The following is a 27,620-nucleotide window of genomic DNA, read 5'->3' on the forward strand; positions in this document are numbered from 1 at the left end:
ATTGTTTTATTCTTTGAATATTATTTCTCCTACAGCGGGGATGAAGTTGAGAGGCGAACTTAAGACGAGAGTACTTGGGGGGGAATTCTAGTCGATATTCGAACTAAGGTACTGTTAGAACGCGGGGATTCGGACGACTCCGGAATGGAATCGGAGACTTAGCATGGAAGGACCTCGGCCTCAGCGACTCAGGTGGAGCGCTGTGCCATTGCTGGTTGTCCTAGGGGTCCCTAATTTCGGATCTAGCAGAGGGAAAGTCTCTTGGGGGGAATTCAAGTTGATTTCGGACTGAGGTTACAAGTTACTAGGTACATTGTATATAAGGAGGGGTCCGGAATCAAAAGGAACAAGGGTAGGACAAAAGGAGACAAAGGGAGATGGAAAGAGGAACAACACCGAGGGTCAAGTGTTTGACTCAATGGTGTTTCCCAAAGGAGGAATGAAGGGCCAAGACCCAAGAAGGAAGGAAGGAGGATGGGAGTCAGGAATGGCTAGCTGACTGAATAGAAAGGAAGCAGCAGCCCAAATAGGAATGAGGGAGAATAGCGGAATTGAAATGGACAATGCAATAGTTGCAAGGTCCGGAGTAAGTCCGGAAAGTCCGAACTCGGAGGTTAAACTCCGGAATATTGGCAAAGGTAATTAAATGGAATGAGCTAACCAATACAATGGGTATAAGCGGAGGTGGGGTCAAAGTCCGAGGTCGGAGCTAAGACCGGAGGTTCCGGAGACGAGACGTGAACAGAATACCGGAGCGGAGGCCCGGAGTTGGGAGCATAGGTTTTGCGTACTCGTCTGGAAGGTGTCGAGGTTGGGGTCGGACCCGGAATGTTCCGGAGTCGGACCGAAGGTGGTGTCCGAGCCGGAGGTGGGATAACCTCTTGGGAGTCGGCAAGGAGAAGGTGACGGAAGGGAAGTAGGGCTCCGGAAGTCGGAGTTCAGAGTTCCGGGAGCCCGGAGCGGAGGTCGGGATTGCATGGATATGACAGGTACAACAACAGTAAGCTACAAGTATAAATAAGAAAGGAGAACAGAGAAGGGGCCGGTCGGTCCGGCGTGGGAAGGGAGCGAGATGGTAAGTATGACAGAACTAAAAGAGCGATGAGGACCAGGGAAGTGGAACAGAAGAAATGAATGGAACAGAGGACGGCGAAGTTGGGAGGCAGAATGAATAGGCCGACAATCTAGGCGCGCGGATCAGAATGTCAATATATGAATAGATCAAATGTCAATAAAGGAATAACCAATTGTCAATAAAGGAATAAACCAAATGTCAATAAGGAGCGGATCAACGGCGAACATATCAACCGCTAGTTAGTTAAGCGAATGAATAGAATAAAACGGTATCGGCCAAATGGCTGAGGAACTCAAGTGGTGGCGGGAGAACGAAGGAGGCGCTGCTACGGGGCCATAGGATGGGAACCACTATCGGCGCTGCTAAGTGATGGGCAATGGCGCGATTTAACGGGCGCAAGTAACGGGCGCAAGAATGGGGGTGCAGAAAGTGGTAGAGGGGTGGGGACTTTGCGGGGCCGTGACAATCACCTCCAACAGGGGTCCGGAGTTTGTCTCTCATTTTTTCCATTCACTTGGTAAGGCCCTCGACATCCGCCTCCACTTCACCTCCAGTTATCATCTGGAAGGAGATGGTCAGACCGAACAGATGAACCAGACGCCTGAGCAGTACCTGCGCATCTACAGTAACTACCAGCAGGACAATGCTCCGAATGCCACCACACGCGTCTCTCCATTCTTTGCCAACAAAGGCTACCATCTGAACATCACCATTCACCCGGAGCGAGACCTGACATCAGTACGCGCCCAAGAGTACTCCGTAGATCTCGACTCCCTCCACCACTTCCTTCACGAGGAAATGCACCTTGCTCAGATCCGTTATCAGGGCCCAGCAGACTCCCGTCGGAGTCCTGCCCCAGCTTTCGAAGTAGGAACCTTGGTCTATGTAAAGGCCAAGTATTCCCGCTCCACCCGACCTTCCAAAAAGCTCTCCAAAAAAAACCTCGGCCCATTCGAGATCATTGCCCACATTGGAACTCACTCCCTCACTCTCTGCCTGCCGGAAAACATGCAAGCCATTCACCCGGTATTCCATGTCTCGCAGATCGAACCCTCTGTCCCGAACATCATTCCAAACCGCCACCAGCCACCTCCGCCTCCCATAGAAATCGAAGGCGAGTTCGAGTTCAAGATCGAGGAGATACTCAACTCCAAGATTGACCGATGTAGACACAACAAGTTGCTCTACCTGGTCAAGTGGCTAGGCTATGGAGGGACCAACAAGGAGACACAATGGCTCCTTGCCAGCGAACTCAATCATGCCTCCGACCTCGTCGAAGCGTTCCACTCTCGGTACCCAGATAAGCCTGGACCCGAAGCCCCTTAGGAACCCCGACTCCTCTTCCATCTCTCCCTTTCTCTCCACTCCTCACTTTTGTTTTCATTTTTCTTCTGTAAGTACAGCTCCCCTCACCTTACTAATTCTGAGCCTTCAAGGGTTCAGGCCTAAGAAGGGGATACTGTCATATCCATCCCTGACCATCGACTTCCACTCCCTCCGATCCCTCCAGTCTACCTCTGCTCCTTCTTCACTAACCTCGGAGCTCCCATATTCCGCAATCACCTCGGTACCCCTCGATGGTCACCACCCCCTCCTTTCAATTTATTACCTACGCCTCCCTAAGTATGGAGCCCCGAAGGCTTCTGGACAGCTCCGACGTCTGCTAGCGCACTCCCGCCTCCGCTGGGCAATACATTCGCTTGCCCTGCAAGCCCACCTTCAGGCCCATCCCTCCTTCCCATTTCTGGGTTACCGCCTACCATTCCGTTAACCCCGTAACCTGACTCGTTGGTAATATTCAATCGGCTAATGTCTAACCCTGTTAGCTCTGCTCCGCTCAGCTCCGCCATTTGCGGGCCTGCCCTCATTGTAACTATATATATACTCAACTTGTACATAGGTTACACCTCAGTAATAAAATTGACTAGAGTTTACCCCCCTTCAGTTCTGTTGCCAGTTTAGTAAGTTAGGGCACGGACATGTTACTTGGCACAGCGCTCCTGGCATAGAGGCCGAAGCCCTCTGCCATGGAGACACTCCTTCATCTCAACCTGGTCTCTGACAGACAACGAGAACATACTGGGCGCAGCACTCCATTCCGAGTTGCTGAAGCCGAGTCCCTTCAACACCCCATCACCCTCGGAGCTCTGCCCCACCTCCAGTCTGTCTCCGACCCACCATCGGACAACCTGGAACACCGAGTTCCACCCGACAGCGTCACCTGGATAGCAATCGGACCTATCCAAGGAATGTCTTCTTGACAGTGTTGTTGTATGTGATAGTTCCCTGCCACAATATGGCTGGCAAGCACAAATCCATCCATAATACCGTGCAGAAAATTTGACATGAGAATTTCCATTTCAAAATTCAAATATTATCAAATTCTCTCGGATATAAGACAGAAAACCCGTTGTCCGGGCACACCCGGAGGGGTTGTGTCACGCAGTTCTGGTCTCGGCCTGTTGGCTGTCACGCATCACTCAAGCTTGCCGGTCGGATGTCCGGTGTCACGCTCCAAACTGGACAATGCGTGACCGGTTGGTCATGCCAGTACAGTACACGGGAATTTTTGCTGGTAACTCATGTCACACCCTAGCCTCTTCAGAAACCTTGTTCTGAGGCTCCGAATATGCTTCTTCTTATTTGGGACGATTGGCAATGGTGTGTGTGCTTTGACCCCTCCAGGCGCTCATTGATTCCACTGTTGTTAAGTGTTGTATGTGATTATTCTGTCTGCTGCATTAGATCTCGTCCCCACCGGGACACCCAAGGTACGTCCAGAATACCCAGGGGGATTCGGTAAAGCTGGTGTCTCACTTCACTCCATGTTGCTTTCTCCTACTCGCTACAGGGGATCATCGCATTCTGCGGTGTTACTCCTTCTCTAGCGACCAAAATTGGATGGCCTTACCTCCTCAAAGGGAAGATACAGTATAAACAAAGGATTATTGGATGCTGCTTTATGAGTGTTATGGGGATGATTGTTTGTATTCACAGCTGCGACCTCCGACGCGGGATCTCATTCATATCTTAATTTCCCAAGGTTGTGGCCGCCTTTAATCATCTCTCGATGCGTCTGCTGGGCATTGCTTTAGCGTCACTCTCCTCCGGCCTCGGCGAACTCACCTTCCTTCAACTGTCGACAACGTATACATCGAGCGGGGTTTCCGGTGATGCATTAGGATATTTCGCGTCTGGCACTGGATGCGCCGGACTTCTTGGAGCAGGCTTATGGTGGGTTCTGAGGGGTCTTGGGGTACAGCTCGGCGTGGGCCTTTCGTCGGTGAGCCGTTCTGTGCTCACACCGAACGTCCACCCAATGACGGAGCTTCTAGTTGCTACCCTTCGTGATACCATTAGCCTATTTCCACGTTCTTCCCACTGCAACCAACTTTCTGAATGCAGGGGCCTATACACCTTTCGAACATGATCATTACATGGGGACTCCATCGACTGAAAACCCGGCAGAAAGCCCGAGCATGATCATAACCTCAAATGCCTCCTCCGATGCCCCGTCCGTTTCCCTAACTCCCGCTGACAAATGGCATCTCGTTCGCCCTCTGATATTGCGATATATGGCCTCATTATGTGAGTACCCCAATGCCAATCTTGAAAAGGAGTTTGTCACGGACTCAGCGAACCCCTACCATGCAGTTTGTGTCTACACAGTATGTAATCCTCACGTAGATATTCTATATTTTGCTCTGACGATTCCCTCTCAAAGTTTGAATACACAATCAATCAAGGCATATCTCCTACACTAATTTTTGCAGTCCCTAAACCTTCCCAACACCCTGTGCTGAGTCACATCATAAAGAGCATTAGAGATTATTATCCGCTCTGGCAGGTTTGTGCCTTGCTGCGTGATGGAACTTTCAAATTATCAGCACCCTCTAACACCCTCCCCAGCTGATCTATCAAACAACCGTTTTTCTCTCCCGCTCTTCCATCTCACTAGGGCTCCCTCCGCTTCCTCGAAAGTACCTCCCGGTGCCTGCAATCTTACAAGCATTCATTTTGATCTTCCTCTTCCTTGAATCGTCGCGTGGTATCATCCCTCCCGGGGAAACCGGACAGCCTGATGACGATGAGAGCGCTAGCATCCTATGGGTTGCATTCTTTATTGCTATTGAAGGAATCTGCGGAGGTTCTGCATAGTGAGTCAGCCGTTGAGCCAGTTGGGTCAGTTTGGTTTGACACAACAGCATGCGGTTCCATCGCTGTGTGAATCTATTAGCGTGAATGCGTTCTACCATGTAGGTCATGAGGATTTGGATGTCGTGAGTCAGGATCCCCTCGCGTTCGAACGGCAAGTCCAGGAACGGGAGTTCAAGATCGGTGCTATTGGTCTCGCGGATACGTTCGGCATCTTGATGGCTAGCCTGCTAGCCGTACCTGTGGAGATCAAGCTTTGCCATGATCAGATCTCCCGCGGAAGGGAGTTATGCAGGAAAGTGTAAAGATGCAATGCAGGGGCCTGCTTGGAACTGTTTTTGGGAACTGCGTTTCTTTCGGTAGGCGCTATTAGTGTTTCAAGGCTTTAGTTTGAAATAGTGGCAACCGTCAACGATATGCTGATTCAATTTCCTCATTGTGGCAATCAATACTGATTTGTCTAGATTCGTGGGCCGTGATGATCGGATGCCCGTTTGACTATCCGGTCTGGCGCACTGCGGCGGCTTCATCTCCCGTCAGCACTCGACAGTTCCGCCGCCATTGATCGTTAAAACGCCAAGAAGTGAAATGTGCGACACATCCATCAGCGACCATTGTCACCAGCTCCTGTTGGGTTGTGTGTCGATTCTATTTGGGAATGTATGAGAATCAGTGTGATCGCTAGCCCCAACTTCCCCCTTCGGTCTTCACTAGCACTCTAAATCCAATTTCACCGATGCGTAGACGGAGTACAGACACTTGGATGCCGATCGGCTTTTGACTAAAATACCTGACCAACTTCGCTGTTTCGGAGCGATGGGGTCGCGAGTTCGTAGAAATAAGCGCCTGGCCGCTGGCTGTCCAACAAAGACACCTGTAAAATGGCAATATGGGCGTTTCGGCATATATACACGATAACTTTCTAATTATCGATTTCTTAAGTATTCATATCTTGAGGCGCACGGTACCAGCCTAGTCGAGCCAACTGTTAACGTTAATTACAACAGCTATGACCACACTTGTCCCGAACCCACACCAAAGGTGGTCATACTTCTCCTAATCCAATGTTCGAGTCGATCGACCATCATCCCGAGGGAAAAGTGCGCACATGGTCAACTTTTTGCTGATCGCCCAACCCCCATGATTTCGACTCTAAATAGGATGGAATGAATGCTCGTATGGAGGCCCACCTCCTATTTCCAGATGGGTAATCGATTCCCCCCACCCAGTGAATGGGAATGCCATAGCGTACCTGCCTATCCAACGTAGGTATAACTACTTCCAGAAACGCGTAACAGAGGATCTATAGCCACTGTCCATCACTGGCGGAGGCTCTGGGGAGTGTAGCTGAAATTAAGAACCTAGTTGCCAGCACGCTCTAATGGGAGGATTTCGTCAATTAATATTTTTCCTAAATCAGACGTCCGAGAAAAGGCGGCATCCGCTTCCTGAGTTGTGAAGGTCTTTAATCTCTTCCCCATTGCCTGTTGCAGCCACAGTGAGCCTGCGGGTTGCCAACATAATTAAGCGTACAGGGCAAAAAAGTTTAAAGCGTTAACGGCTCAGGCTCAAGTCACTTCGATTAATCCAATTATACAGAGATAGATGAAGGAGCCAGGCCCCTCGTTAAGTTCGCCCTTGCAACCAGGGCCTCCTCGCATGTGTTACGTAGCTGAAACGACTCGAGGAAAGGTTACACCTGAAACGTACCACGCTGGCCCAAATGGGGCGATACCCCCGGCTTATGGTGTTGTAATTGAGTGCCCCCCACATGTGGCGGAGTACGGAGTAAGCTCCCCAAGCACTCGGCCTTGATCTGTGCCTAAGGCGGTAGAGCCATGAATGAGCCCACTCGCTTTGTCCAATGATGATAGGCAACTCCGCAACCCACGGATTCTTGCGGGGTAGGTGTCCCCCACTTGAGCATGAGACCACTGCGCCAAGCCTCAGTGTTATTGACTTATTCCGAAAGCTCGACGCTGGGTGGGAAGGGGGTGCAATTTCGATGCACGCAGTTTGACCCAAGATCGCGTTGGTTAAATCAATGGAGACCAAATGTTCCACGCTTGGCCTTGGCATCATTGGACCATGCACAACGGGTCTAACCAACCAGCAGAACACAGGCAAGTTTCCACTGGGAAGCTCAAATAGGCCACGCAGATATAACTTCCTTCCATTGGGCCACAGCCAGGATGAAGGACCCAGAGACGAACGTTGATGCCAGGAAGCAGTTCTTGGTTTTTTGGTTGATGTAATCTTTGAGGCCCCATGTCCGGGGTTCCGCGGAAGATATGCGATAGATAACCGTCTCCATACTGATACTCCGGAGACTGCGTGCGGGAAAGTGGAGGTTACATGGGCAAGTTACTTCCATTCGTTTGGGATAGATCCCTCCAGAAATGGCGACATTTTCTGGACCTGCCGGGAGGCACCGCGTTGGCCGCATAATACATCCGCACCCGTGCCTTCCTCTATCTCAGGTGATTTTGGAAATGCTCTATAGGGGTTCGATTGCGCGAATAATACCATTCGCTAGATCAGAGCTACTATAGTCCCTAAGACAAGGGCAGGGAAATGGAACAAAGGGAAGATAAGCCCACGCAGCCCGTTGATAGGTCCGGAACGATTACCCTTAGGTTCACGCACGACTTAAGGATCACCGGGAAAAAGCGAGAGCCACGGGCTTCTACATGTCGTTTCATGCCGCGAGGCCTAGATTAGCACCTCGTTGTCTATCGACCACGACCATAGACCAACCGCTAGTGGTAGTGATGAATCACTCATGGACGTCCCATGATTTTGACAGGTCGGTGGACCTCGAGATAGTCAACCGCTGTGTCATGTTCACCCAGATCCAAGAACGCCATCACTGGGACAGGGAACACATAAGGTTTCAGTTCGTCGAGTTGATCATGCAGCATTCACTGTGGTGCATGGAAGCAGGGAAAGGGGAAGAGTATACCTAAGATGCATCACAGATACAAAAATAGACCTGCGGGTCAAGTTGCATCCATTGGCCACAACTTCTAGACGGCGGAAGAGACCATTCAGAGTAGATTCAATCGGGAAGATGTTTTTCCCAGAAAATTTGATTCTCCATCGGAAACCTTGAGCCCTGCCCCTTTTCCTTAGGTGACAACCACGAGCTAGAGACAAAAACCAAAGGGGCGCTAAGAACCCTATGCTGGACCAGGCGGCCGGGTCCATTTCGGCTCACTCGCTAAGAGTGAGGCCATAGGAGACATGAACCGGTAGTTCATTGAACCACGGCACTGGCTCAATTGGCATTTTCTTCCACTGGGGTTGGTTGGGTTAGGTTCGAGACAGTTCCAAAGATGTAAAGCGTACAATTTTCCCCATCGAGTTTGCAAGAAAAAGTCTGTCGCAGAAAAAATCGATGCCGCTATCTACACGAGACTTTACTTTGAGTTTCGTGTAGCAAACATTCGATAGACCCCCGTATTTTTCGAACGGAACATTTCTCGTTGAGGAAACAAATACCAGGGCTAAAAAATCCAAATCGCGAAAGGAAAGAAGGAATAGTGCACTGAACAAACGGAACTAGCAGCAGAGCCGAGTCTTCTACCAAGGGTACATGTTGGTTTGATCGGTAGTGTGGCTGGTCCCCGCTTCTTGCTCGATAAGAAAACATTGGGATTTTCTTGCAAGCCCCTCCAAACACCCCAGAAACTCGGCCAATTGGATGAAAAGTATGTGGCATTTAGGCCGAACGAACCGTACAACCCTGTCCGCGTGTCTTAACTAGCCCATACAAGTGAGTTGTCAGTGATCCATCCTTTGATGCCAACCATCTTGTCCTATGAGTACAGCCGCTCGTAGAAAGCCTTAAGGAAATCCTGATCGACTGAAAATGGCTGGGGATGCTGAACAGGGTGTACAAATTCATCATAGTAATCACCACATTCTGAGAAGGAGAAGCAGTTTCGCCAGGTCTGTATTCGTTTCTATCCGTGTTTGTGGGGACTCTCCTTTGAAGTTGTCACCCCAGCAACCAAAATTTCGGAAATATTGCGACCTCGCAACCGGTTACAAGCTGGCGATGCCCAACCCCCTGCAGGGTAAGGCTGAGGAAGCGCGGGCTCGGCGGCTTCCATCACAGCAAGTGCACCATTAAGATGGTGTTCGCAATTTCGTCGCTAACAAAGTTTATCCGTTGACATCATCAGTGAAAAGCCAGAAATGTCAGAAACCACTCGTGGCATTTCGGTCGACGGACCCGCACAAACTTAGCCACGCACTCGAGTATTGGCCAGCTGAGATGAATACCCAGGGCAATTGGAGGCGCCGACAGTATACGCGGACTCCCCAACCCACTTCGACCTGGAGCCGCAATCGCGAAGGTTGTTATTCCACAGATCCAATCAATGCTGGACAGTGGAGAGACCGCGACTTCCTGCCACGTGAGAGCCGGCGATCGAAGGAAGCCAACGCGCAAGCTGGTCAAAGTTGATCTGGAGGGCTTTAGTTGCTGTCAAGGTAAATGGCCGTGTGATCCGGAATCAATACATTTATGTTCAAAACGTGACACCTCAAATTCCTGGCAAATTCCGTAATTCAAAAAATCGCGTTTCGGACTTTGTGCCATTGCTCACCCAATTCTTGTGACCTGCCTATCAATTCTTAACCAGTCACCACGATCCAACCTGCGTTGGGGAAAGCGCGATGTATGTTACATAGGGTAAATTGGTATTAAAACAGTGTCCCAAACGGAATAATGAAAATAGAGTCCAGTGAAGTAGCTTAATTTTGGCTTCAGACATTATCCAATATTACATAATTTATAACATACATTTCCCTACGTCAGCGCAGTTTGGATCGTTAAGAATTGGACGGACTCTGAAACGCGATTTTCTGAATTACGGAGTTTGCCATGAGGAATTTTGGAAACGACAATAGATACAGTCAGGGAACAACCAACATTCACATAATTGACGCCCAGCTACAAAGTCGAATGCATGAGGTCTGGGGCCTGTGCTTGAGCCGATACAACTTCGTTCGCTGTCTAGGTAGTCAGGGGTGAGGGTGTAGTGAATGCACGAACTCCTGCTCAGCGGTCATGTCACTCCGTTAACATGCCAAATCGTGCCTTGGCGGCAACGCGACGCCTCTTGTTTGTCGCCACAAATGAGCCGTTCCCTGCGCCTGTGATTACGTTCTTTTCGGCTATGACATTATTTCTTGCGGCTCTTGCCAGAACGAAACCGTCTCTGTTGACTTTCTGCCATTTATCGCATTTTTGTATAAGACACGGAGCTGATCAGGGACACTCTGGTCCGCAAGGGCTCAGAGATCGCTTCTTGAAGGGAATAATGCTTGCGTCCAGATGGTTGCCCAACACTGACTGCTCGACTTTGTGGCGCTAGATGAGGACGGGGGCTGCCCAACCCTCCCACCTTCGCGCTCTTCCCAGGATGATTGCCATGCCATGCCCATTCCCACCTTCCGCCCCTATGCACTCATGAACGAACACAACTAGTGACGCCATTTTCCTTCCTCCCCACCATGACATGACTTCCGCTTAAAGTGATTCTTTAGTTATTGGTCACTCCTTTTGCGTGAGTCCTGGGTGGCAAAATGGTTACATAATCCTCTAGCGACCCCTCCCTTTGTCTCCGCCTCCACTTCAGTGAATGGCATCAGGTTGGATCGGAATGAGAAGTTATGAGAAGGCAATGTCAGTCAGTCTTGTCCAAATATGTTCTTCCTTTCCAAATCGGGAAAATATGGTGATCGTTGGACTAGGCGGCTTGGCTGTCTGCCCGAACATTTCCGTTGTCACCTGTGTTCGTCCATCAGGCACACGTGAGGCCTTCTATGTGTGACTGGTGGACTGTTCGATCCCTAACGGTTGTCTGCGTCCCTAATTTGTGGAGACATGTGTAGCTCAATGTCTTCATCTCGACCTTCTGGAAAATCATCTCAGGTTCCAGATACCACAGATCACCCTGCTGAGCTGAGTCGCCCTGAGCGGATATCGAACACACGAGTTGCGGTTATCACGACCATTCGGACCCGTTCTCATCGTCACTTTCCTCTACCCCATGTACATGAAATAATTTGGGACACGCCGCTTTCCAGTGGTGTTTCTACCTGATCATCGCAACCCCCACACCCCTGACAAGTGTGATCTGTTGGTTTAGGGAATATATTCCGTTTCAATTTGTCGACACGCGGCGTTCTTTGATAAGTGGGCAAGCGCCTGGAGAGCCGCCAGGAAGGTATAAAAGGCAGAGAAGAATCGATGGCTGACCAACAACCATCGGCCCTCCTTCCTGCACCTTCTGACTCTTACAACAAAGTTATAAACAATGTTCTCTTCCAATCGCGTCTTCGCGTTTCTTGCTCTCTTTTTTACCTTCGCTAGCCTTTTTGCCGTCGTTCGAGCTGCCCCCGTCAGTGACCCTGCCCCCGCATTCAATCTTGTCGCTCGCGATGACGGGTTGGTATCAGGAGTCGTCTCTCCTCGTGGTGTCGTCACCTGTGCCGCCTTAGGCTGCAATGAGAAGGACATATTGAAACTCCTCACCAAGCTCCACATCGATCTCAAGATTCTTATTGGCAAACTTGGTCAGCATGCATTGACAGTTTGCATTTGGGCTCTTCATTGCTAACGAGCGTTACTGTGGCCTTGTTTTTTTTTTAAAAAAAAAAACCACTATTTCCATGCGCATTGACTAGACGGACATGCCAATCCCTGGCCCATCGTCACCGACATATGCGCTGTTATCACCGCCACGATCGAGCTCCTTGCCGCCATAGCAGTCAATATTTCCGTACCGGGCGAGCTCATCGCGGAAATCGTCGCAATCCTCGTCGAAATCATCATTGTAAGTTCGATCCATATGGTTTGATGATTCCACCGTTTTCCCCCTTTCCTACCTTTGTCCGACCCCAATGTCGTCCTGTGCTGATACGACATATTTGTCTGCCTGACCACCTTACAGTCCCTCGCGACCTGCGTGACGCTCTATGGACCACTCGTTACCATCGCCATTGCAATTAAAATCGATGTTGTGCTCCTTGCCCTCGTCAGCTCTTGCTGCGGTTTGATTCCCACTTTACTGGTCGAGCTCACCGCTGCGTAAGTGTCCCTTCCCCCCCGCCCAGTAAATTTGCTCATCATGTGATGTACCCCATCTCCTAACCCCATCTTTTTTTCTCCTCTCTGGCCTCATAATTCTTTCTCACAGGTTGGTGGTTCACCTCGAGTTACTGCAAACCGTGAGATTCGTCCTCACGTGTCTCACGCTCCACCTGAAACTCTGAGTGGTGGTAGTGGCCTCTACCGCCTCTCTTAATCAGGGCGGTTGGTATGATATGTCTCTCCTCTATATCTATCGAGCGACCGGTCCATCAGTAGTACAGGAAGATGCAACTCCAACTCGTTTTTCATAGCTTTCGTAGAAAGGAACTGAGTGTTCTTGTGCCTTGAATTTCATCGTCCGTAGTACTACTAGTTCCCTCAATTCGCTCGTTCCTACTTTTTGATCTTTTACTACTTCTGACGTACATTGATCGCAGTTCTGCTCAAATACGTTGGTCGAAACTCCCAGAAAATATACTATCAGCTTATTTTGTTGTCCGCCACAAGAATGCAAGTACCAAACACATGATCTTCAGAGAACTAGTTGTGGCACGCAACTAGTCATGTCACGAATACCTGGTGAAATCAGGCCATATATAGCCAGGCCAGATAGTCCACATGTTGTAAATAATACGTCCCCAAAAACAAGTATTCAATTATACAAGAAAGTCAAGTACCGTGAGGAACCATGCATTTTAAACTAGGTGAAGATACGAATAGGAATTGAGGTGATAGAAAGTTTAGAAAAGAACCTAGCTAAAGATATGAGCGCATCTAGTCAAACCTACTCTCCCTTCACTCAAATCCGGAGCCCTTCTTGAAAAGAGATGACTTTAGCATGCTCTCCGTCTTTCTTAGTCCATGTGACGTGGAATTAGGGCCAATTGTCGTCTTCTTCGACACAGCTGCAGCGGTGGACGGCCGAGGGTTCTTGGGCGCAAAATGCCCACCTCTAGGTCCGCGAGAAGCAGCTTGCAATTGCTGGGGCCCAGACCAGGTTGATTCGTTCTCTTCTTGTGGGGTAATAGGTTGAGACTCATTATGGCGCCTTAGGTGTAGCTGTCATCGAGGAGGTAGCAATTAGTAATATCCTTTATCGGAGGGCTGGGAGAATCAATCTATTCACTCACCTCTTGGTCGATATCGCCGCCGCTGACCACCGGGATAGGACGTTTAGCTGGTGAAACTGTCACAACGTCGTCAACATCGAATATCTGCGAATCTTCCCGCTCAACAAGCCAGGAGATATCGTCAGGGTCCGTGACAGCGTTGGGTTTCTCAAGCCACTGTATTTCAACCAAAAGATGAATTTCTGTGTTCGTGAATTTCCCGGCGGATAGGTTACTCACCTCTTTCTCTCGGATTTTCCTCTGAAGCTCCGCAGTCCCGATATATTGTTGCGAATCTTGCTCATCGTCGTCCTCTGATTCGCTTTCTTCAGGTTTCTCCTCGGCCAATGGCAAGAGGTCATTATCATCAGCCAAGATACCACTTTGATATGCCTGAAAGAATGGAAGCGTGGCTGGATCCTTGGCTAATTGAAACATCTTAGTCAACGTCACTCTTCAACCGCAGTTTTGTCGGTTCACGTCACCTAAGTCAGGTAAAGTATCACCGGCGATATTCCTCCTCTTGGGTGGCTTCGCACGGCGGACCACTTCGTCGTCGCTGCCATCACTATCGCTGCCTGCACCATCAATACCACGTCGTCTACGTTTTGTCCCAGCTCTAAACTTTCCGTCGACCGCATTTTGCGCAATCTTCAAATTCTTCTCGTCATCAACTTTCTCAAGCTCCCTTAGGTACCAAAGCATCAGCCTCAAATCTCGAGCCCTAGGTATCATGCGTACTGGTGTTTTTCGTAAACCAGCTGTCTGGCTTCCGTTTCTTCGTTCATCTCGCGATCATCGACAAGTTCTTTAACGACTTCTTCACCGTCGGCCTCATCGTCGTCCTCATCCTGGGTGGTGACTGGAAGCCCGAAGGGAGCCTCGTCATCAGACTCTTCTGCTTCCCCTTCATAAAACCGGTCGATTTCTTCCTTTGAAACCGCAGGAACTGTACGGGGCTTAGGAGCCAGTAACATTTGGAAGGCATCGCGTGGGGGACCACGGGCTTTCACACTCCCGGCTAAGGGTGATCGGTACAATGATCGCGGCGGGGAAGCGGGGCTTGGCGTAGGCGATACATTTTCGCGGCCTCGAACTACTTTCCCGCGTTTGGTGGGTGTGCTTGGGGACAGGGAGAGCTTGGAATTCGCTGATGAACCGGGTCCATCACTCAAAAGCCTTTGAGTATTACTGAGTTCCTCCATCCTCTCGGGCGATAGCTGAGTCCAAGACAATGAGAGTGAGTCAAAGGATCTAGGTTGGATTTGTTAATCGAAACCTTCATTCCAATGCCATATACGTAGCATTCACCTGTTTTCGTTCGGGCGTGGTTGCATGTGGGTGGACCTTGCTAATACCAAATCATCCTCTTCTTGATGCATGAGCAATTCGTCGTTACGCTTTCGCTGTGTGTTCGATATATTAAGTGCAGGCAGCAAGCCGGATGGCTGGGTCGCCAAGTCAAGATCATTGGAACGGAACTTCGTTTCGGTCTAAAACGTGGTGAGGCTGGACACCCAGATGAGTGTAACGAGCTTGCGCACCGGTTGTGTAGAACTCGGTTTTTGCGTTAAGAAAAGTTGAGACATGCCACCGAAGCCAAAATCACTTTCGCCGAATTGTGGATCGTCTGGCTCTTCGTGTTGCATGGGTCGTTCAGCCAGGGGTTGGGGTCGGGGTTGGGATGAGGGTGAAGAGAAAATGCTTGAGCTAACACGTCTTGAGCCACAGGGAGAACCCGGAAAGGACAGGAAGGATGCGAGGGGTTGTAGAGGCCCTCTCTTCTCAGTCTCCGAGAACATAGAAGAAACCCGGCCAATCTTGGGAGGGATTGCGTTTTCCACATCGGACCCGTTTGCACTCGGAAGTTGGTTCTCAGCGTCAGAATCCACGGAGCGGTTTGAACTACCAGAAACTTGGGGGTCTACAACTCTGGTCTCCTCTTCATCGTCACTGCCAACAGTCCGCTTTATTCGTCGCTTGCGGCTGATTACAGGCGACCCCTCCCCATCTGACACAGAAGTGGCAAGAGAAGACGAAATTAATGCAGCCTCATCAATGTCCGTGTCGTCAAAAGTATTTGTTGCTATGGATGGATGCGACGATGATGTCGACATTGATAATTGGTTGCTCCGCGAAGGCTCGATATTCCGCGCCTCAGGAGACCCTCCGATATCACTTGGGGCATCCAACTCAAGAGGTTGATAAGCCTCACCGGGCACGAAGTCCTCGTCTTGAGCATCATCTTCACTGTCGCCATCCGCAAGAGAGTCTACTGAATCAAGTTTTCTTGTAGATTGCTCCAGCACTTGTACGATATGTCGTCCCGAGAACTTCCTCGCATCCACAAGTTGGCCACCACGAGCCACCCAATCCTGTTCCTTGGCTGCTCGCGACTTGGTAGATTCACTTTGGGCCATCGCAAATAGATCAGCGAAAGGGTTTTCCTGTCTTTTTATTGGTTGCGGCGTGGAGGGTCTCGACGGGTGCAATAGAAGAGATTGTCGCGCCGACCTTAACGTTGACTTCCTTAGTGCGTTCGGCATTGAGCCCTTGGCTGTTAGCACTGCAAGGACAGGTGCAGGTTCAATTTCAAGGTCGTCATCGTCATCTGGAGGCTTCGGTGCTGCCTTGATCTTATCCATCGCCTCCAACTTGAGTTTCCGCGCGTTCTGAACGTTCTTCTTTTCCAGTGATTTTCGGTTACTTTGTGCTATCACCTCCTCCACTGAAGGAGGATTGTCGGATTCTGAGTCTGATGCGTCAAGTAGCTTGGTTTTTAGGTCGGGGAGTTTTCGGAAAGGGCTTCGTGTAGGTGATGTTTGCCGCGGAGCGCAGTAAGATGCATGCCGTCTATACACGGATGACAGCTCATTATGTCTATGAGGAACCACTAATCCCTCTATCGAAGCAATGGACGAGTACTGCTCAGACTTGGATGAAGGCGAAGAGGTGAATAGCTCAATCGCATCGGGATCGGACGCGGCAACGTTCGAAGGGAGCTCCCAGGCAGTCATCGGGCGTTGCAAAGGCTTCCACTCGGTCTGCGGATCCTGCATCATCACGCGTCGGGCTAAAGGGATACATCAGTGAACATTCCACTATTTATCATTTGGCCATCTTTCACCCACCCACTTTAACTCGAGCAGTTTCTTTCTCCATTTCGAGTCTCTCTTGTTTCGTAAGACGCTTTTAGACAGTTGTAAGCCTATAGCAGAGGAGAATCCCCACAATAACTTACTGGATTATTTTTTTTCTTTCCTTCCCTGCACTCTCTCGAGCCCGATCCTACCTCTGCGTCGGAAGGCTCAGGTTGGTCATTGTGGGTAGGTGGCGCAACAGGAAGGTCGATAGAAGCATTAATGAGGATGTTCGAGCCCTGGTCAGGCCCACTTAAAGGAACAGGTACGGATTTGAGTATGACAGGCAAGGTTTCCTCAACGGAATCTGGCAGCAAGGGGGTTCTGTGCTCATCCGTTAAGGGAGTAAGTGCCCTGGTAAAGCCAGAAGAGGACGAAACAGGAAACAGCAGCTTTCCATCCTCTTTCCCTGCATCTATCCGGGTGAGCATTGCTTTCCAATGGTAATTGGTGCTGTCGGAAGCCTCTTCGTCTGCGCTTGCGGAAACCACTGGAAAGCCTGGAGTATCATTTTCCAAAGATCCTTCATCAGGCCCAACACTGTATGTCTCAGGATTCAAAGTGGGGCTCTGTCGACGCTTTCCATATGTCCTCAGACTCTGAACGCGCGATGGTTCTGGGTCTGAATCTGTCATCGACGCGTCTAGCTCTCGTTTAGACGCGTCAGGGGACACCAAGTGGACCTATGAAACGGCTGACACGAGCAAAGTGGAGAGCGAACCCGTCAGCACGCACGGAGGCTGATCGGAAGGTTGGGATATTTCTTGCACTGGAGTCATATGACCCAACTACGACAATAATGCGGAATTAGCCGATATCTCCTCATGATGTGCTCCCGGATTCACGGCAGCCTTTCGCGTGCACCTGGTCCAAGTATTCATCGCCTCCTGCGTACATCCTCGACCCCTTCGGCCAAATTTGTCAAGATTGTGGAAGTGGGACCACGAGATGGACTGCAGAATGAACCTCATCCGATATCTGTTGGGGAAAAAATCAGCCTCATTGATCGCTTAGGCAAATCTGGGCTTAAGGCAATTGAAGTCGGAAGTTTCGTCTCTCCCAAATGGGTTCCCCAGGTATTATTTCCAACACCAACACCATCGCCACAGTGATCCAATTCAGTGTTAGATGGCCGGCACCTCAGATGTGCTTGCTGGTATTAAGGCTCTTCCAGGCGTTAGTTACCCAGTTCTCGTGCCCAATGAAAAGGGCCTAGCCACTCTGTTGAATCTACTTGAGACGTCCCCATCATTGACAAACGAGATAGCCATATTTGTTGCTGCCTCGGAGTCGTTCTCCAAAGCCAACATCAACTGTTCTATTGCTGAGTCTCTTAATCGTCTTTATCCTGTTGTAGAGGCGGCTCGGAACAAGGGCATCCGGGTTCGCGGTTATATCAGCACTGTGATTGTGTGTCCTTATGAAGGGCCTGTCGCTCCGAGCACTGTCAGGGATATCTCAAAGGCCTTAATTGACATGGGTTGTTACGAGGTCTCACTTGGAGACACAACTGGGCGCGGTACCCCGGCATCAATGACATCGATGTTAGAATCAGTCCTGTCCGTCATTCCTCCTGAAAAGCTAGCAGTCAGTCCGGAACTCGCCTGGTCCTTTCTTATATAACTAATGAGCTCCAAAGGCTCATGTACGCCTCTGAATTTGCAACGCATCTGCATTGAATGACCCGTATCAGAATCATGACACATTTGGCCTCGGAGTGGCGAATGCCCTGACGGCTCTGGAGGTACGAATGTTGGCGCCACCCCCGCATCCATGCTAAAGGTTGTCACCAACAGGCAGGGATACGCACAATCGACAGTTCAGGTCCGAAAACCAGCATGAGAATGTAATGTCACTGATTGCGGACATCTTTGGTAGTTGCTGGGCTAGGAGGATGCCCATACTCACCCGGCGCCACTGGCAATGTCGCCACTGAAGTGAGCGTTGCCTTTGGGGCTCTATTCCTTTCTGATCTGTTAAGCCTCTAGGACATCGTTTACACCCTGCATGGCATAGGATATGAGACAGGTGTCGATTTGGCCATGCTTGTGCAGACAGGGGAGTGGATCTCAAATCTCCTGGGCCGGAGGAATGAAAGCAGGGCAGGACGCGCTCTGGCCGCACAAGTTGAACGTGAGGGAATGAACCGTGAATGATAAATGATCCTCGTCTTAGATGTTATATGCCAGTTACATTTACGGCTTGTTTAAGAACATTCCGGGAGGAGTGAAATTTTATTTCACGTTCATGTACATGTGGCTAAACCACTCATCTACACGAGAACAATGAGCCCCACTGTGCTGCACTTGCGAAGACACTTCCAGCATTTACGCGAAACACCTATATTGGGACAGTATGGAGCTGGCCCGCCGTGGGTGAAATGACAACAAAAGACCCCATGTGTTGGCGATCTAGGCGCTGCGAGCTGCGTAGCAGCAGATAGAGACTTTGAGGATTAACCACTTATGTCCACGGGTAGATAGGTGCTGGAGCAGGGAGAGATGAGTTCAAACTTGAATGAATCTGATGTCCATTCACGAATTGCGACATCCCAAATGCCGGATTGTTCGGCATTATTTGGCTAGATGAATGTGAACTTTGGCCAGCGTTACTCCTGAGGCGGGGACTACCAATAGGGCCGAATGCATGCATCTCTCTAGTAGAAGTAGAATAACGGCTAAGGAAGATGTCAGGAGACAACGACTGGGAACTCGAGAGAGGTACGCCTATATCCTTGCGTGTGTGTGTGTCAAAGTGGTCCAACGGCCTGGAATCGTCGGCGGGGGGCCGGAACGACCCCGAGTAGCGTAGGAGACTACGGGACACGGGTGAAACATCTCGGTGAATGAGACTAGGGCTGGGTGCTCCGCCGATATAACGGGCTCTAGAAGAGGCGGGTGCTTGGGACGGTGAGTGCGGAGATGACGCGACTAGACCAGAATATCCAGAGGAACCCAGGTTCATCCCACTATCGAGTGTGGCCGAGGCGCGCTGCAGTGGAGATGGTGCCACATTCTGATTGAGGACTCGGCTGAGCAAATCTTCCGCCGTGGTTGACGCGGCTTTCGGGCTTCTAGGTGCAGTGGACAGTGGGGGCGGGAAAGCTGAGACTGTCCACATAGCCGTTCCGCCCGAACTAGGAGCGAGTTGAGAGAAGCTAGTTTAGGGTCATGTCAAGGGACTCACGGAGGGACTCCGCTGTTGAGCCGAGGATATAGGACTTGTTCATCATCACTCTCATCCTCCATCAAGGTAGCCTTCATTGCCAATCCCACAGGATCCTCTGTGCTAACCGTTCCAATTTCGTCCTCCGAGTCTCCCTCATCCAACGCAGGGAAATCTCGTCCCCCTCCGAGAGCCGAAGGAAGTGGAATGTTTTCCGTAGAGTCTGGAGAACCTGACACTTCTTGTGCCACAAATTTCCCGCCGACGAAGTTAAGAACGCTAACCTGGGTCAAGTTTCAGTCAGGGAGCACTGCGAGAACAATTTCAGACTCACCTCTTGGTTTGCAATTTCAAGGCCGCTGGAAATGACATCTCGAATCCTCATCAGGTGTTCATCGTTGGGATGAACCGTGGACGGGCTAGCACAAGGTGATGATGGAGTAGGATCATTCACTGACGTCCCCTCCAAAGGGCGGAACCCTCTAAGGTCTTCATCCTCCTCAAATCGCACAGTAGCGACGGGAAGGGACTTGAGAGGAAATACACCAAGCAAGCGGTTGAGAAATGTGGCATAGCTCGACCAGAAGGGAATGGGAAACTGATAGTAGCAGTGGCTGGAAGAGACCATCTGGGGGTTCTTCGTACCACATGGATGGATGACGTCCGTATTGATTTTTATCCAGCGAGATATAACATGGAGACATGGAAGAGTACGCCGTAAAGTAGCAGAAATAGACTGCGCTAATTGGGTGTTGAGAATCGCGGAAGAAGCCTCCTTCAACTCCCTATATGCGATTTTGAAAACAGTTTTGAAGAGAGATGTGATGTGAGCGGTGATCTGATGTTCAGTTGAAATGGCTTGAGGTTCCTGAGAACTGGGTTTGAAAACTTGAAAAATCCACAAAGCACCCAAGGCAAGCGTCACGACTCGTATCACGACATCTGGAGCCAAACTGCGGGATTCAAGGAGTTTAGAGAATGACGTCACAACTAATTTGCCTTGCTCGATGACCTTTGGATTACTAGAAATCAATCATTAGTCATGGATACGACTGAATGTGTAATAAGTACAAACGACGGTTTTAAGTGCCAAAGCCCGTGCAGCGCAACCACATCACGCTGAAAGGCCAACACATAATCATTTTGCTTGTCCGCATCATCCCTATCCTTTCGATAAGCCTGCAAAGCCTTTTCTAGACATTGCTTCAAGTTCTCCCGCGATGTAACGAAAGGATTCCGAGCACACAAAGCACGGTAGTAGTGCATTAAGGCACTGAAAGTATCACCACCATAGAGGGCGAGAATCGCGAGCTGATTTGAGGGATTGCCTTCGCTCGGAGCAAGAAGTTTGGCCTGCTTATAGCACTCAAACGCCCGTGAATAATCCCTCAATCGAAAGGAAACAATGTTTGCACGTCGTCGGCCGCCCGATCGTGCTGGGCCTCCCCCCTCCATTCCAGCCCTGGGTCTCTCGCTGGATTGTTCCCTGTATCTGGAGAGGTCGCCGAGGGAGATGAGACATTTTTGAATAAATAATAATTTTTTGTGCTTTGTGATGGTAGTGATAGGTTCCGAGACGGGGGAGTCGACGCGAGAGATGGACCCTCGCACCACGTCCTCCTTCCTCGACGCAAGTTCAGCCGGTTCCAAATGAGACAGTGACAGCGCCGCAATGGGACCCGAGGCTTGGGTTAGATCGAACGTTGTAGCTGCGCGAATCACAAGTTCACCCCAGAACGCTTCTTCTTCAGACAGAAACGATCGAAACCGGGTAATGAGTTTCCGGCGCGCGACTGGCCCATCCTCCCCACGCTTGAACTGTCGCTTCTTTGGTTGGGGAGTGTCAAACTGATAAACCTCCGCCAGCTTGTCGTCCATCGCTTTCAGCAACGCGCGATACTGTACGATGACTGCATGCGACGTCTCCAGCCACAACATATTCTCGAGTCTGTCTGCCTGCGGCGCAGAAGGGTATTTAAACAAAGCCTGAACGATATGTCGTCTAAGACTGAGTTCCGACACCACAAATTTAAGTTATCTAACTTTGATGGGTCGAGCTATCACTCACTTCTGCCTTTGGAACTCCACTTCCCATGGTTTCAGAGGTCCGCTGAGAGTCCCCTTGAACTCGATGCTTGACCCTTTAATCTCCCTGCGTGTAGTTATGAGTGACGAATTGTGGTGAGATTTAGACCAGAACACGTACCGCATGGAGTCAGAGAGCGACTCGGGCTGCCTTGATTCTTCTGGCATATCGAAGACCCGCACTTGCAAATCGGACACGGATTGTGATCCGTCCAAGCGTAACTAGAGGAGGCACATCTTACAATTGCCTTGGAAGACTCCGAAAATGTCAGGGGGTCCAACACCTTGCCACGTGAACCTGTGTGCTGATTCAGAATCTTGTTGTCTCACTCAACACTGACCGGGGCAAGAAATCCACAACCATCTGGCTTAGCTCTGAATCACATCTTTGCGATGGAAGACTCTTACAAGGAGTTTGTAACACTTGGAATGTTTATCATCGACATCTTTCGATACGTCGACAATGAGGGCAATGATATAGATCAATCCCAAGCCGATAACCAAGTGCGTCCAGTGGAATAAAATGAGTCGGAGTCCTGATAATGCTACGGACCAAGATTGGCGGCGGGGGCACTTATTGTTAGCTTTCCGGTTGCTTCCACTGATGCACTCTAAACTCATCTGATAGGCGCAGTCGGCGCAAGGATCTGGTTATCACATCTGACATCTGCATAAATTCAACGTGTTCAACGGTGTTCTGCAGGCTGCCGCCGCCCAAGATTGGCATGATAGTTGATAGAGGCCATGATTTCCCTTCCGATGTGCAACGAGAATTAGATAATTATGGTGAAGATATATGGTTATTTCGCGACAACCCCACGCGGAGAACTACGCTGGCGGCAAATATTTACTGCGGAAACCATCGACGGTACATTGCGTCCTCTATATCTAACCCCTTCATCTCAGCCGGGCACATGAACTTGAAGATTCGAGTATTTAACCCCAGGATTGCAGATTTCTCCAAACGACCTCACGTCTACAGGACTTCAGTTCCCTTCTTACCTACATTTCATATGTTCGCCTCAAAGAGCTTCCGAAATACTGAGGGAGATAGACGCAGTGCCATCGTGGTTCCCATTTATTATATACGAGCCAATACCTGTGAGTATTAAGCTATGATTGCTTCTTCGCCACTCCTTCCTGAGTCACATACATAGGATAGATGCATCCCTGAAGAACTCTCGGCACTAAAACTTGTGGTTGAACGTATTGATGTTCTCAGGTGAACGCCGAATCTTCGGCTTGTGAGCTGATATTTATCAGACGCATTACAAGTCCCAACGCAGAGGAAGCCCTCAGCATTCTGTCAATGCACCAACTGCCTCGACGGGAAACCATTGAACAGGCCGCACAAGCGCTTCTTGGTTTGGGGGCAAAGGCGGTTATCGTCCGCAGTGGCGCATTAGGGGCGTATGTTATTCCTGGGCATGGTCAATCTGGGCATTGGGTAGAGGCATATTTTGGTGCCGAGGATGGCCAGCGCATCAACGACGTTACTGGGGCTGGTAACGCGTTTCTTGGTGGTCTCGCTGCCGGACTCTCTTTCTGCAATGGGGATCTTTTGGAAGGTGAGGGCCGAAGCTTCATTAGTCACCTTCTATCAATAATGGCAGTTTTCTTTAGCCTCCTTCTATGCAACGGTGTCGGCAAGCTACACGATTGAACAGTACGGATTACCCCTCCTGACCTCTCGAACTTCATCCGATGGGTCGAAAATTGAGCTGTGGAATGGTGAGAATCCTTTCTCCCGCCTGAAGAATGTGAAAGATCGCTTCCTGTCCACCTCCCATCATGCAAGTGTTCACGGTTGACACTGTTGAATGGAGCAATATTGAATATTTTGTCCTATTGTCACGTGGGGATATCGAGTCGTTAAAACGAGACTTGCAACTTCAGTTTTCGCTAGATTAAGCATCTTTTGACTGACTTGACTATCGACGCTGAAAGGTTCTGAGGGAAGATGAAAGCTTACGATGAGAATGAAGCCGTCCAGACCATCATATCACTGGGAATCAGCCACAGTGAGGCGGCGATACGAAGTAAGTCGTCTTTCTGACCTCCTGTACGTGGTGTCCACCCTACTTGTCATGGACAGATGCCCTTAGGCAGTATAATGGGGATTTGGACCGAGCTGCATCAGCACTTATGACGGAGTCTGAGGATGTGCGTGCCGCGTAGCTAGACCGAGTTGCAAACAACGACTCGCGTCAAACTCGACCGTTCTTATACTCGTGTACTGCCATATATCATAGGTCAACGATATGCCAGCTTTAGAACCACTCGTCTCGGATTCCAGTAAGTCCCAGACTAGCAAAAGTGTAGCGCCGCCACCTTCTAGTAAGAACATTCAAGTTAATGCAAGATTTAACCCATCGAAGTTCACGCAGCACATACATCCTAGTTGTCGTTGATCTTACTGGGGAGGACGAAGAGGATGAAGAACTGAAGAAGGCCCTGTCACTTTCCATGTCTGATTCAATCGAACACAAGCATAAAGAGTGGGGAGTGCCGTCAAGCCAGGCGCAGACGGCGAAGTTCGGACCCTCAACTAGAGAGGACACGGACGGTTCTTGGGCTGTTGTGCCGAGCTCCTTAAATGACAACAAACGTCCTTCTCCAGATGATGCTGATCTACAACGTGCCATGGCAGCGTCCCTGCAAACTAGTTTCGGTGAGTGTGCTGATGTTACCGAACGGACCAGAATTACGAAGGAAAGGTCTGAGAGTCTCACCTAATGTGTTACCGGAGTAACCGAGCTTCGCTCTTCACTCGGCTTGATATTTAGCTGTCACGACATCAAGCTCGACATTCCCCTTTCGGACAATCCTTTGGTACCTCCAGTTGCGTTGATTCGAGGATCTGCCCGGTATTCTACGCATAATGCTCTTCCGCTACTGATACAAGCCCTGTACGTCATACCTCAAGTGAGGCGCAGTCTCCGTCAGTCAGGGAAGTGGGATCCCTCTTCTCTCAACATTATGCCGGACGGACTGCACGAGGGCCCATGGGACTGCTAAACGACGGTAAATTATGGGGTGACTCGGCACTTCAATCTTTCTACAGTACGAGGCATCATCTTGAATGGATTACATGCGCTTGACTGGACCCAAGACTTCAGAGAAATTCAGCAATTGTTTTGTGCTCTTGACTACACTCAACAGGCGCATCTTGATATCACCCACTTCCTGCACATATTCGGTGCAGAAGAATCTTCCCATCCTAAACCACCTGGTACTCAAAGTCTAGGTGACAATGCTCTTCACTGGGTCGATGTTCTTCTCGGACTAATGTCCTGTTCCGTTCCTAGAACTCTTCACCCCAATGAGCCAGGTGATTGACAATGCTCTGGAGTTGTGGTGCGCCGCTCAAAACATTCCGTATGATCGGTACGCATGACTCTTGATGCTCTTAATTTCCGGGGATCCACACCAACCTATTGGCACATAGTTTATTCACCTTAAACCTTGAATCACGATCCACATCTCCCCTGACATCGTCATCTCACTCCTACTTGTCCCTCACAGTTCGCCAGCCAGACCTGAATTCCGTCTATGCATGTTTGGATCAATACTTCTTCGGCTTGAGTTCTGGTGACGGTAAGCAATCAAACCCTTAATTAAATTCTTCCTTGAACCCCGATTTTCGAGGCCAAGTCTCCGGCAGTAAGTCTTCTGGAAGGGGGTTCATAAGTCCCAAATGGTCCCCTCCTCCAGTGCTTGTCATGCGACTTCATCACGATCCCCGCGAGCACAAAGATGTCAACCTTGCGCATGGCAGTGCACCTACTGTTAAGACACCATTCACTACGACAGAAATGACACTGTCTGCCGCATCGGAAAAATTGAAGAACGTGAACTCCTCAACAGCTCCCAAAATTCCTTTCTCCTTCCCTACATTGTTGCAATTAGATCGGTACTTAGAAGAAAATAGTGCAAAGACAATGGCTTCTGTCAATCAAATGAAGGAACTCAAAATGGCAGGCGAAGATCTCAGGGAACAGCTGCGGACTTTGGAAACTCGAAACGTGAGTGTTATCTCCATGGAAGATCCACCGCGATGCATCTGCCCAATTACGTAAAGGGAAAGGAAACGCTTCCTCCACTCCGGAACACCTTGCGCTACATTCAGGAGGTGGCGTCGGCGGATACACCAGAACGAAAGGAGGCTCATCAGGTGGCAGCTAGGAAACTTAGCACACTTATTGCCAAGATCGAACGGCATATCAACTGTGTGTCTTGTGTTGCGGGACTCAGGTTATAATTCGCTTACTAGGCTTCAGCTACCAAATCTAAAATCGGGGTCAATTCTGCAGAGTACGAAGCACTGGCAATCAGCTTTGCTTCAGAACCTGCCAGACACCCAGTACGTCATACTGCCTGCCACCATTTTCGACATAACTAATCATCTCCATCCACAGTATAAGTTAAGAGCTGTCTTGATGCATGATGGTCTCTACGGACCCAAGAACATGTACGCTTACCTATTCACTAATGGTAACTGGTACAAGAGTGTCTGGGACGAAGTAACTATGGTGCGTGCCCGAACGTCATGCCCTGCTACCAGAGCTGATGTATAGCCGTAAGGTCACGGAAGACACTGTCATCGGAGACAAGGCGGGGCTCTATCTCAACTCAGGGCCATATATGCTCATCTACAGTAGAGATGACCCAGTGCCTGCACCGTTTCCCGACTCTGAGGGACCAGTTGCGCCATATTGGTCCGACCATCATCTGGTGGGTTGCAGGCAACTTCCGGTTGGTCCATAGGGATTTTACCAGCCTCTGCAGAGAACTGTGAAGGATGATAATGCCGCGCTCAGATCACGATTATATGGGCGGAATCAGAACGTTTGGTGGGACGTGCCGAGAATGCCAGAAGAAGAGTTTTGGGCTAGCGGAGACCTGGAAGGAATTGATAGTCTGTCCTCATGGACACCAGAACTCACAACGGAGAGTGCGAATGCGGAGGAAAAACCGGCTATTTTCAATACGAAGCACTTGTCATCGTGGGACCAAGCCCCCGATATTGCGGTATCGCAGCGTGGAGATGTGAGCAGCGCAATGGTCACTCGGGACAACACTCCAGCACCATCACCCCAGGTTTCAGACACCGAAATGGATGATATGACCAATCAGATAAACGACCACCCCAATTAATTCAGTCATTGGTGTAATCTACAGCTCCATCAAGTAGCCCTGAATCCACAACGATCGTGCAAGGAGGGGGGAACCCTAGATTCTCGGCCTTCTGAAGGGCCAGAAGTTGTCGCGAATGCAATATATATCCTTTCACATAGCCCTATCAACAAGGATTGAGCAGAGCCAAGTCGGTGCAGGCACTCAGTTGTTCATACCTGGTCTAGAAGGCTGCAGCATAAACTCTCTGCATCGTTCAATGTATATGACACGTCGTGCGATGAAAATTGAAGAGCCGATTGGATGGCAAGAAGTTGAAGGGTTGGCGGTGGCCCCTTGCTGCCAGCAACAAACGCGGATGGGTTTTGTTCTCGCTGAAAAAGAGCCCTGTATAAAAACTATCAGGAAAATACCACTCAGACTGGAGATGGGGGTTGTATACACTCGACGAATCAGGCTGCGCCAAACAAGAACTTCTCCCTTCTCACGGAGCAGCATCCAGACACCACGTCTGGCAAACCATTTCCTGACCCGAGGATCAGCACCCACGCCCACCCCGAGCGCAAGATGGAATGTGTGAATGTGCCCCTTTTGATGGAGTCTATCAATGGCCCATATCGTGATGTCAATCCAAAGTGCTCCAGCAATGA

At 49.9% G+C, this 27,620-nt stretch overlaps 10 protein-coding genes across 10 annotated transcripts; 7 read left to right on the forward strand and 3 right to left on the reverse strand.

Annotated features, from left to right (window-relative positions):
• Nucleotides 1-3,657: 3,657 nt before the first annotated feature.
• Nucleotides 3,658-5,535, forward strand: EI90DRAFT_2953737 (batten's disease protein Cln3; the record flags this gene model as incomplete). The annotated part of the gene is made up of 9 exons (XM_039055424.1): nt 3,658-3,736; nt 3,788-3,846; nt 3,927-4,058; nt 4,119-4,358; nt 4,411-4,663; nt 4,730-4,743; nt 4,800-4,922; nt 4,985-5,232; nt 5,313-5,535. The coding sequence occupies 9 exons, from the start codon at nt 3,658-3,660 to the stop codon at nt 5,533-5,535; spliced, it is 1,371 nt and encodes a 456-aa protein (XP_038907804.1).
• A 6,024-nt stretch (nt 5,536-11,559) lies between these two features.
• Nucleotides 11,560-12,517, forward strand: EI90DRAFT_3023594 (uncharacterized protein; the record flags this gene model as incomplete). Its single annotated transcript, XM_039057877.1, has 4 exons — nt 11,560-11,818; nt 11,930-12,078; nt 12,196-12,332; nt 12,442-12,517. The coding sequence occupies 4 exons, from the start codon at nt 11,560-11,562 to the stop codon at nt 12,515-12,517; spliced, it is 621 nt and encodes a 206-aa protein (XP_038907805.1).
• Nucleotides 12,518-13,481: 964 nt separating this feature from the next.
• On the reverse strand, nt 13,482-14,708 carry EI90DRAFT_966904 (uncharacterized protein). Its single transcript, XM_039068301.1, has 4 exons — nt 14,186-14,708; nt 13,925-14,132; nt 13,685-13,869; nt 13,482-13,621 (listed from the first exon to the last, which is right to left on the reverse strand). The coding sequence occupies exons 1-4, from the start codon at nt 14,647-14,649 to the stop codon at nt 13,525-13,527; spliced, it is 954 nt and encodes a 317-aa protein (XP_038907806.1). The 5' UTR covers nt 14,650-14,708; the 3' UTR covers nt 13,482-13,524.
• Nucleotides 14,709-16,104: 1,396 nt separating this feature from the next.
• On the reverse strand, nt 16,105-17,369 carry EI90DRAFT_967361 (uncharacterized protein). Its single transcript, XM_039068302.1, has 3 exons — nt 16,686-17,369; nt 16,580-16,633; nt 16,105-16,517 (listed from the first exon to the last, which is right to left on the reverse strand). Exons 1-3 carry the CDS (start codon nt 17,217-17,219, stop codon nt 16,506-16,508), a joined length of 600 nt encoding a protein of 199 aa, XP_038907807.1. The 5' UTR covers nt 17,220-17,369; the 3' UTR covers nt 16,105-16,505.
• A 25-nt stretch (nt 17,370-17,394) lies between these two features.
• EI90DRAFT_3096565 (uncharacterized protein) lies at nt 17,395-17,794 on the forward strand. Its single transcript, XM_039062529.1, has one exon. The coding sequence runs from the start codon at nt 17,409-17,411 to the stop codon at nt 17,694-17,696; it is 288 nt and encodes a 95-aa protein (XP_038907808.1). The 5' UTR covers nt 17,395-17,408; the 3' UTR covers nt 17,697-17,794.
• On the forward strand, nt 17,572-18,911 carry EI90DRAFT_3096566 (uncharacterized protein). The gene is made up of 6 exons (XM_039062530.1): nt 17,572-17,660; nt 17,713-18,171; nt 18,278-18,328; nt 18,381-18,408; nt 18,463-18,521; nt 18,566-18,911. The coding sequence occupies exons 2-6, from the start codon at nt 17,713-17,715 to the stop codon at nt 18,605-18,607; spliced, it is 639 nt and encodes a 212-aa protein (XP_038907809.1). The 5' UTR covers nt 17,572-17,660; the 3' UTR covers nt 18,608-18,911.
• A 136-nt stretch (nt 18,912-19,047) lies between these two features.
• Nucleotides 19,048-22,002, reverse strand: EI90DRAFT_3138368 (uncharacterized protein; the record flags this gene model as incomplete). Its single annotated transcript, XM_039064892.1, has 6 exons — nt 19,048-19,720; nt 19,771-20,033; nt 20,084-20,771; nt 20,825-21,757; nt 21,818-21,901; nt 21,956-22,002. The coding sequence occupies 6 exons, from the start codon at nt 22,000-22,002 to the stop codon at nt 19,048-19,050; spliced, it is 2,688 nt and encodes an 895-aa protein (XP_038907810.1).
• Nucleotides 22,003-22,227: 225 nt separating this feature from the next.
• EI90DRAFT_2953746 (Ribokinase-like protein) lies at nt 22,228-23,645 on the forward strand (the record flags this gene model as incomplete). The annotated part of the gene is made up of 8 exons (XM_039055425.1): nt 22,228-22,342; nt 22,363-22,413; nt 22,463-22,484; nt 22,538-22,702; nt 22,761-22,935; nt 22,992-23,056; nt 23,110-23,402; nt 23,458-23,645. The coding sequence occupies 8 exons, from the start codon at nt 22,228-22,230 to the stop codon at nt 23,643-23,645; spliced, it is 1,074 nt and encodes a 357-aa protein (XP_038907811.1).
• Nucleotides 23,646-23,689: 44 nt separating this feature from the next.
• EI90DRAFT_967426 (uncharacterized protein) lies at nt 23,690-25,018 on the forward strand. The gene is made up of 6 exons (XM_039068303.1): nt 23,690-23,873; nt 23,930-23,997; nt 24,087-24,171; nt 24,236-24,505; nt 24,637-24,897; nt 24,947-25,018. Exons 1-5 carry the CDS (start codon nt 23,795-23,797, stop codon nt 24,714-24,716), a joined length of 582 nt encoding a protein of 193 aa, XP_038907812.1. The 5' UTR covers nt 23,690-23,794; the 3' UTR covers nt 24,717-24,897; nt 24,947-25,018.
• Nucleotides 25,019-25,491: 473 nt separating this feature from the next.
• EI90DRAFT_3096575 (uncharacterized protein) lies at nt 25,492-27,135 on the forward strand. The gene is made up of 6 exons (XM_039062531.1): nt 25,492-25,859; nt 25,916-26,063; nt 26,115-26,197; nt 26,253-26,366; nt 26,419-26,568; nt 26,623-27,135. Exons 1-6 carry the CDS (start codon nt 25,557-25,559, stop codon nt 26,989-26,991), a joined length of 1,167 nt encoding a protein of 388 aa, XP_038907813.1. The 5' UTR covers nt 25,492-25,556; the 3' UTR covers nt 26,992-27,135.
• The last annotated feature ends 485 nt before the right edge of the window (nt 27,136-27,620 follow it).

The sequence above is a fragment of the Cantharellus anzutake genome, assembly GCF_015039405.1.
Source record: "Cantharellus anzutake strain C23 chromosome Unknown EI90scaffold_221, whole genome shotgun sequence".
NCBI lineage: Eukaryota > Fungi > Basidiomycota > Agaricomycetes > Cantharellales > Hydnaceae > Cantharellus > Cantharellus anzutake.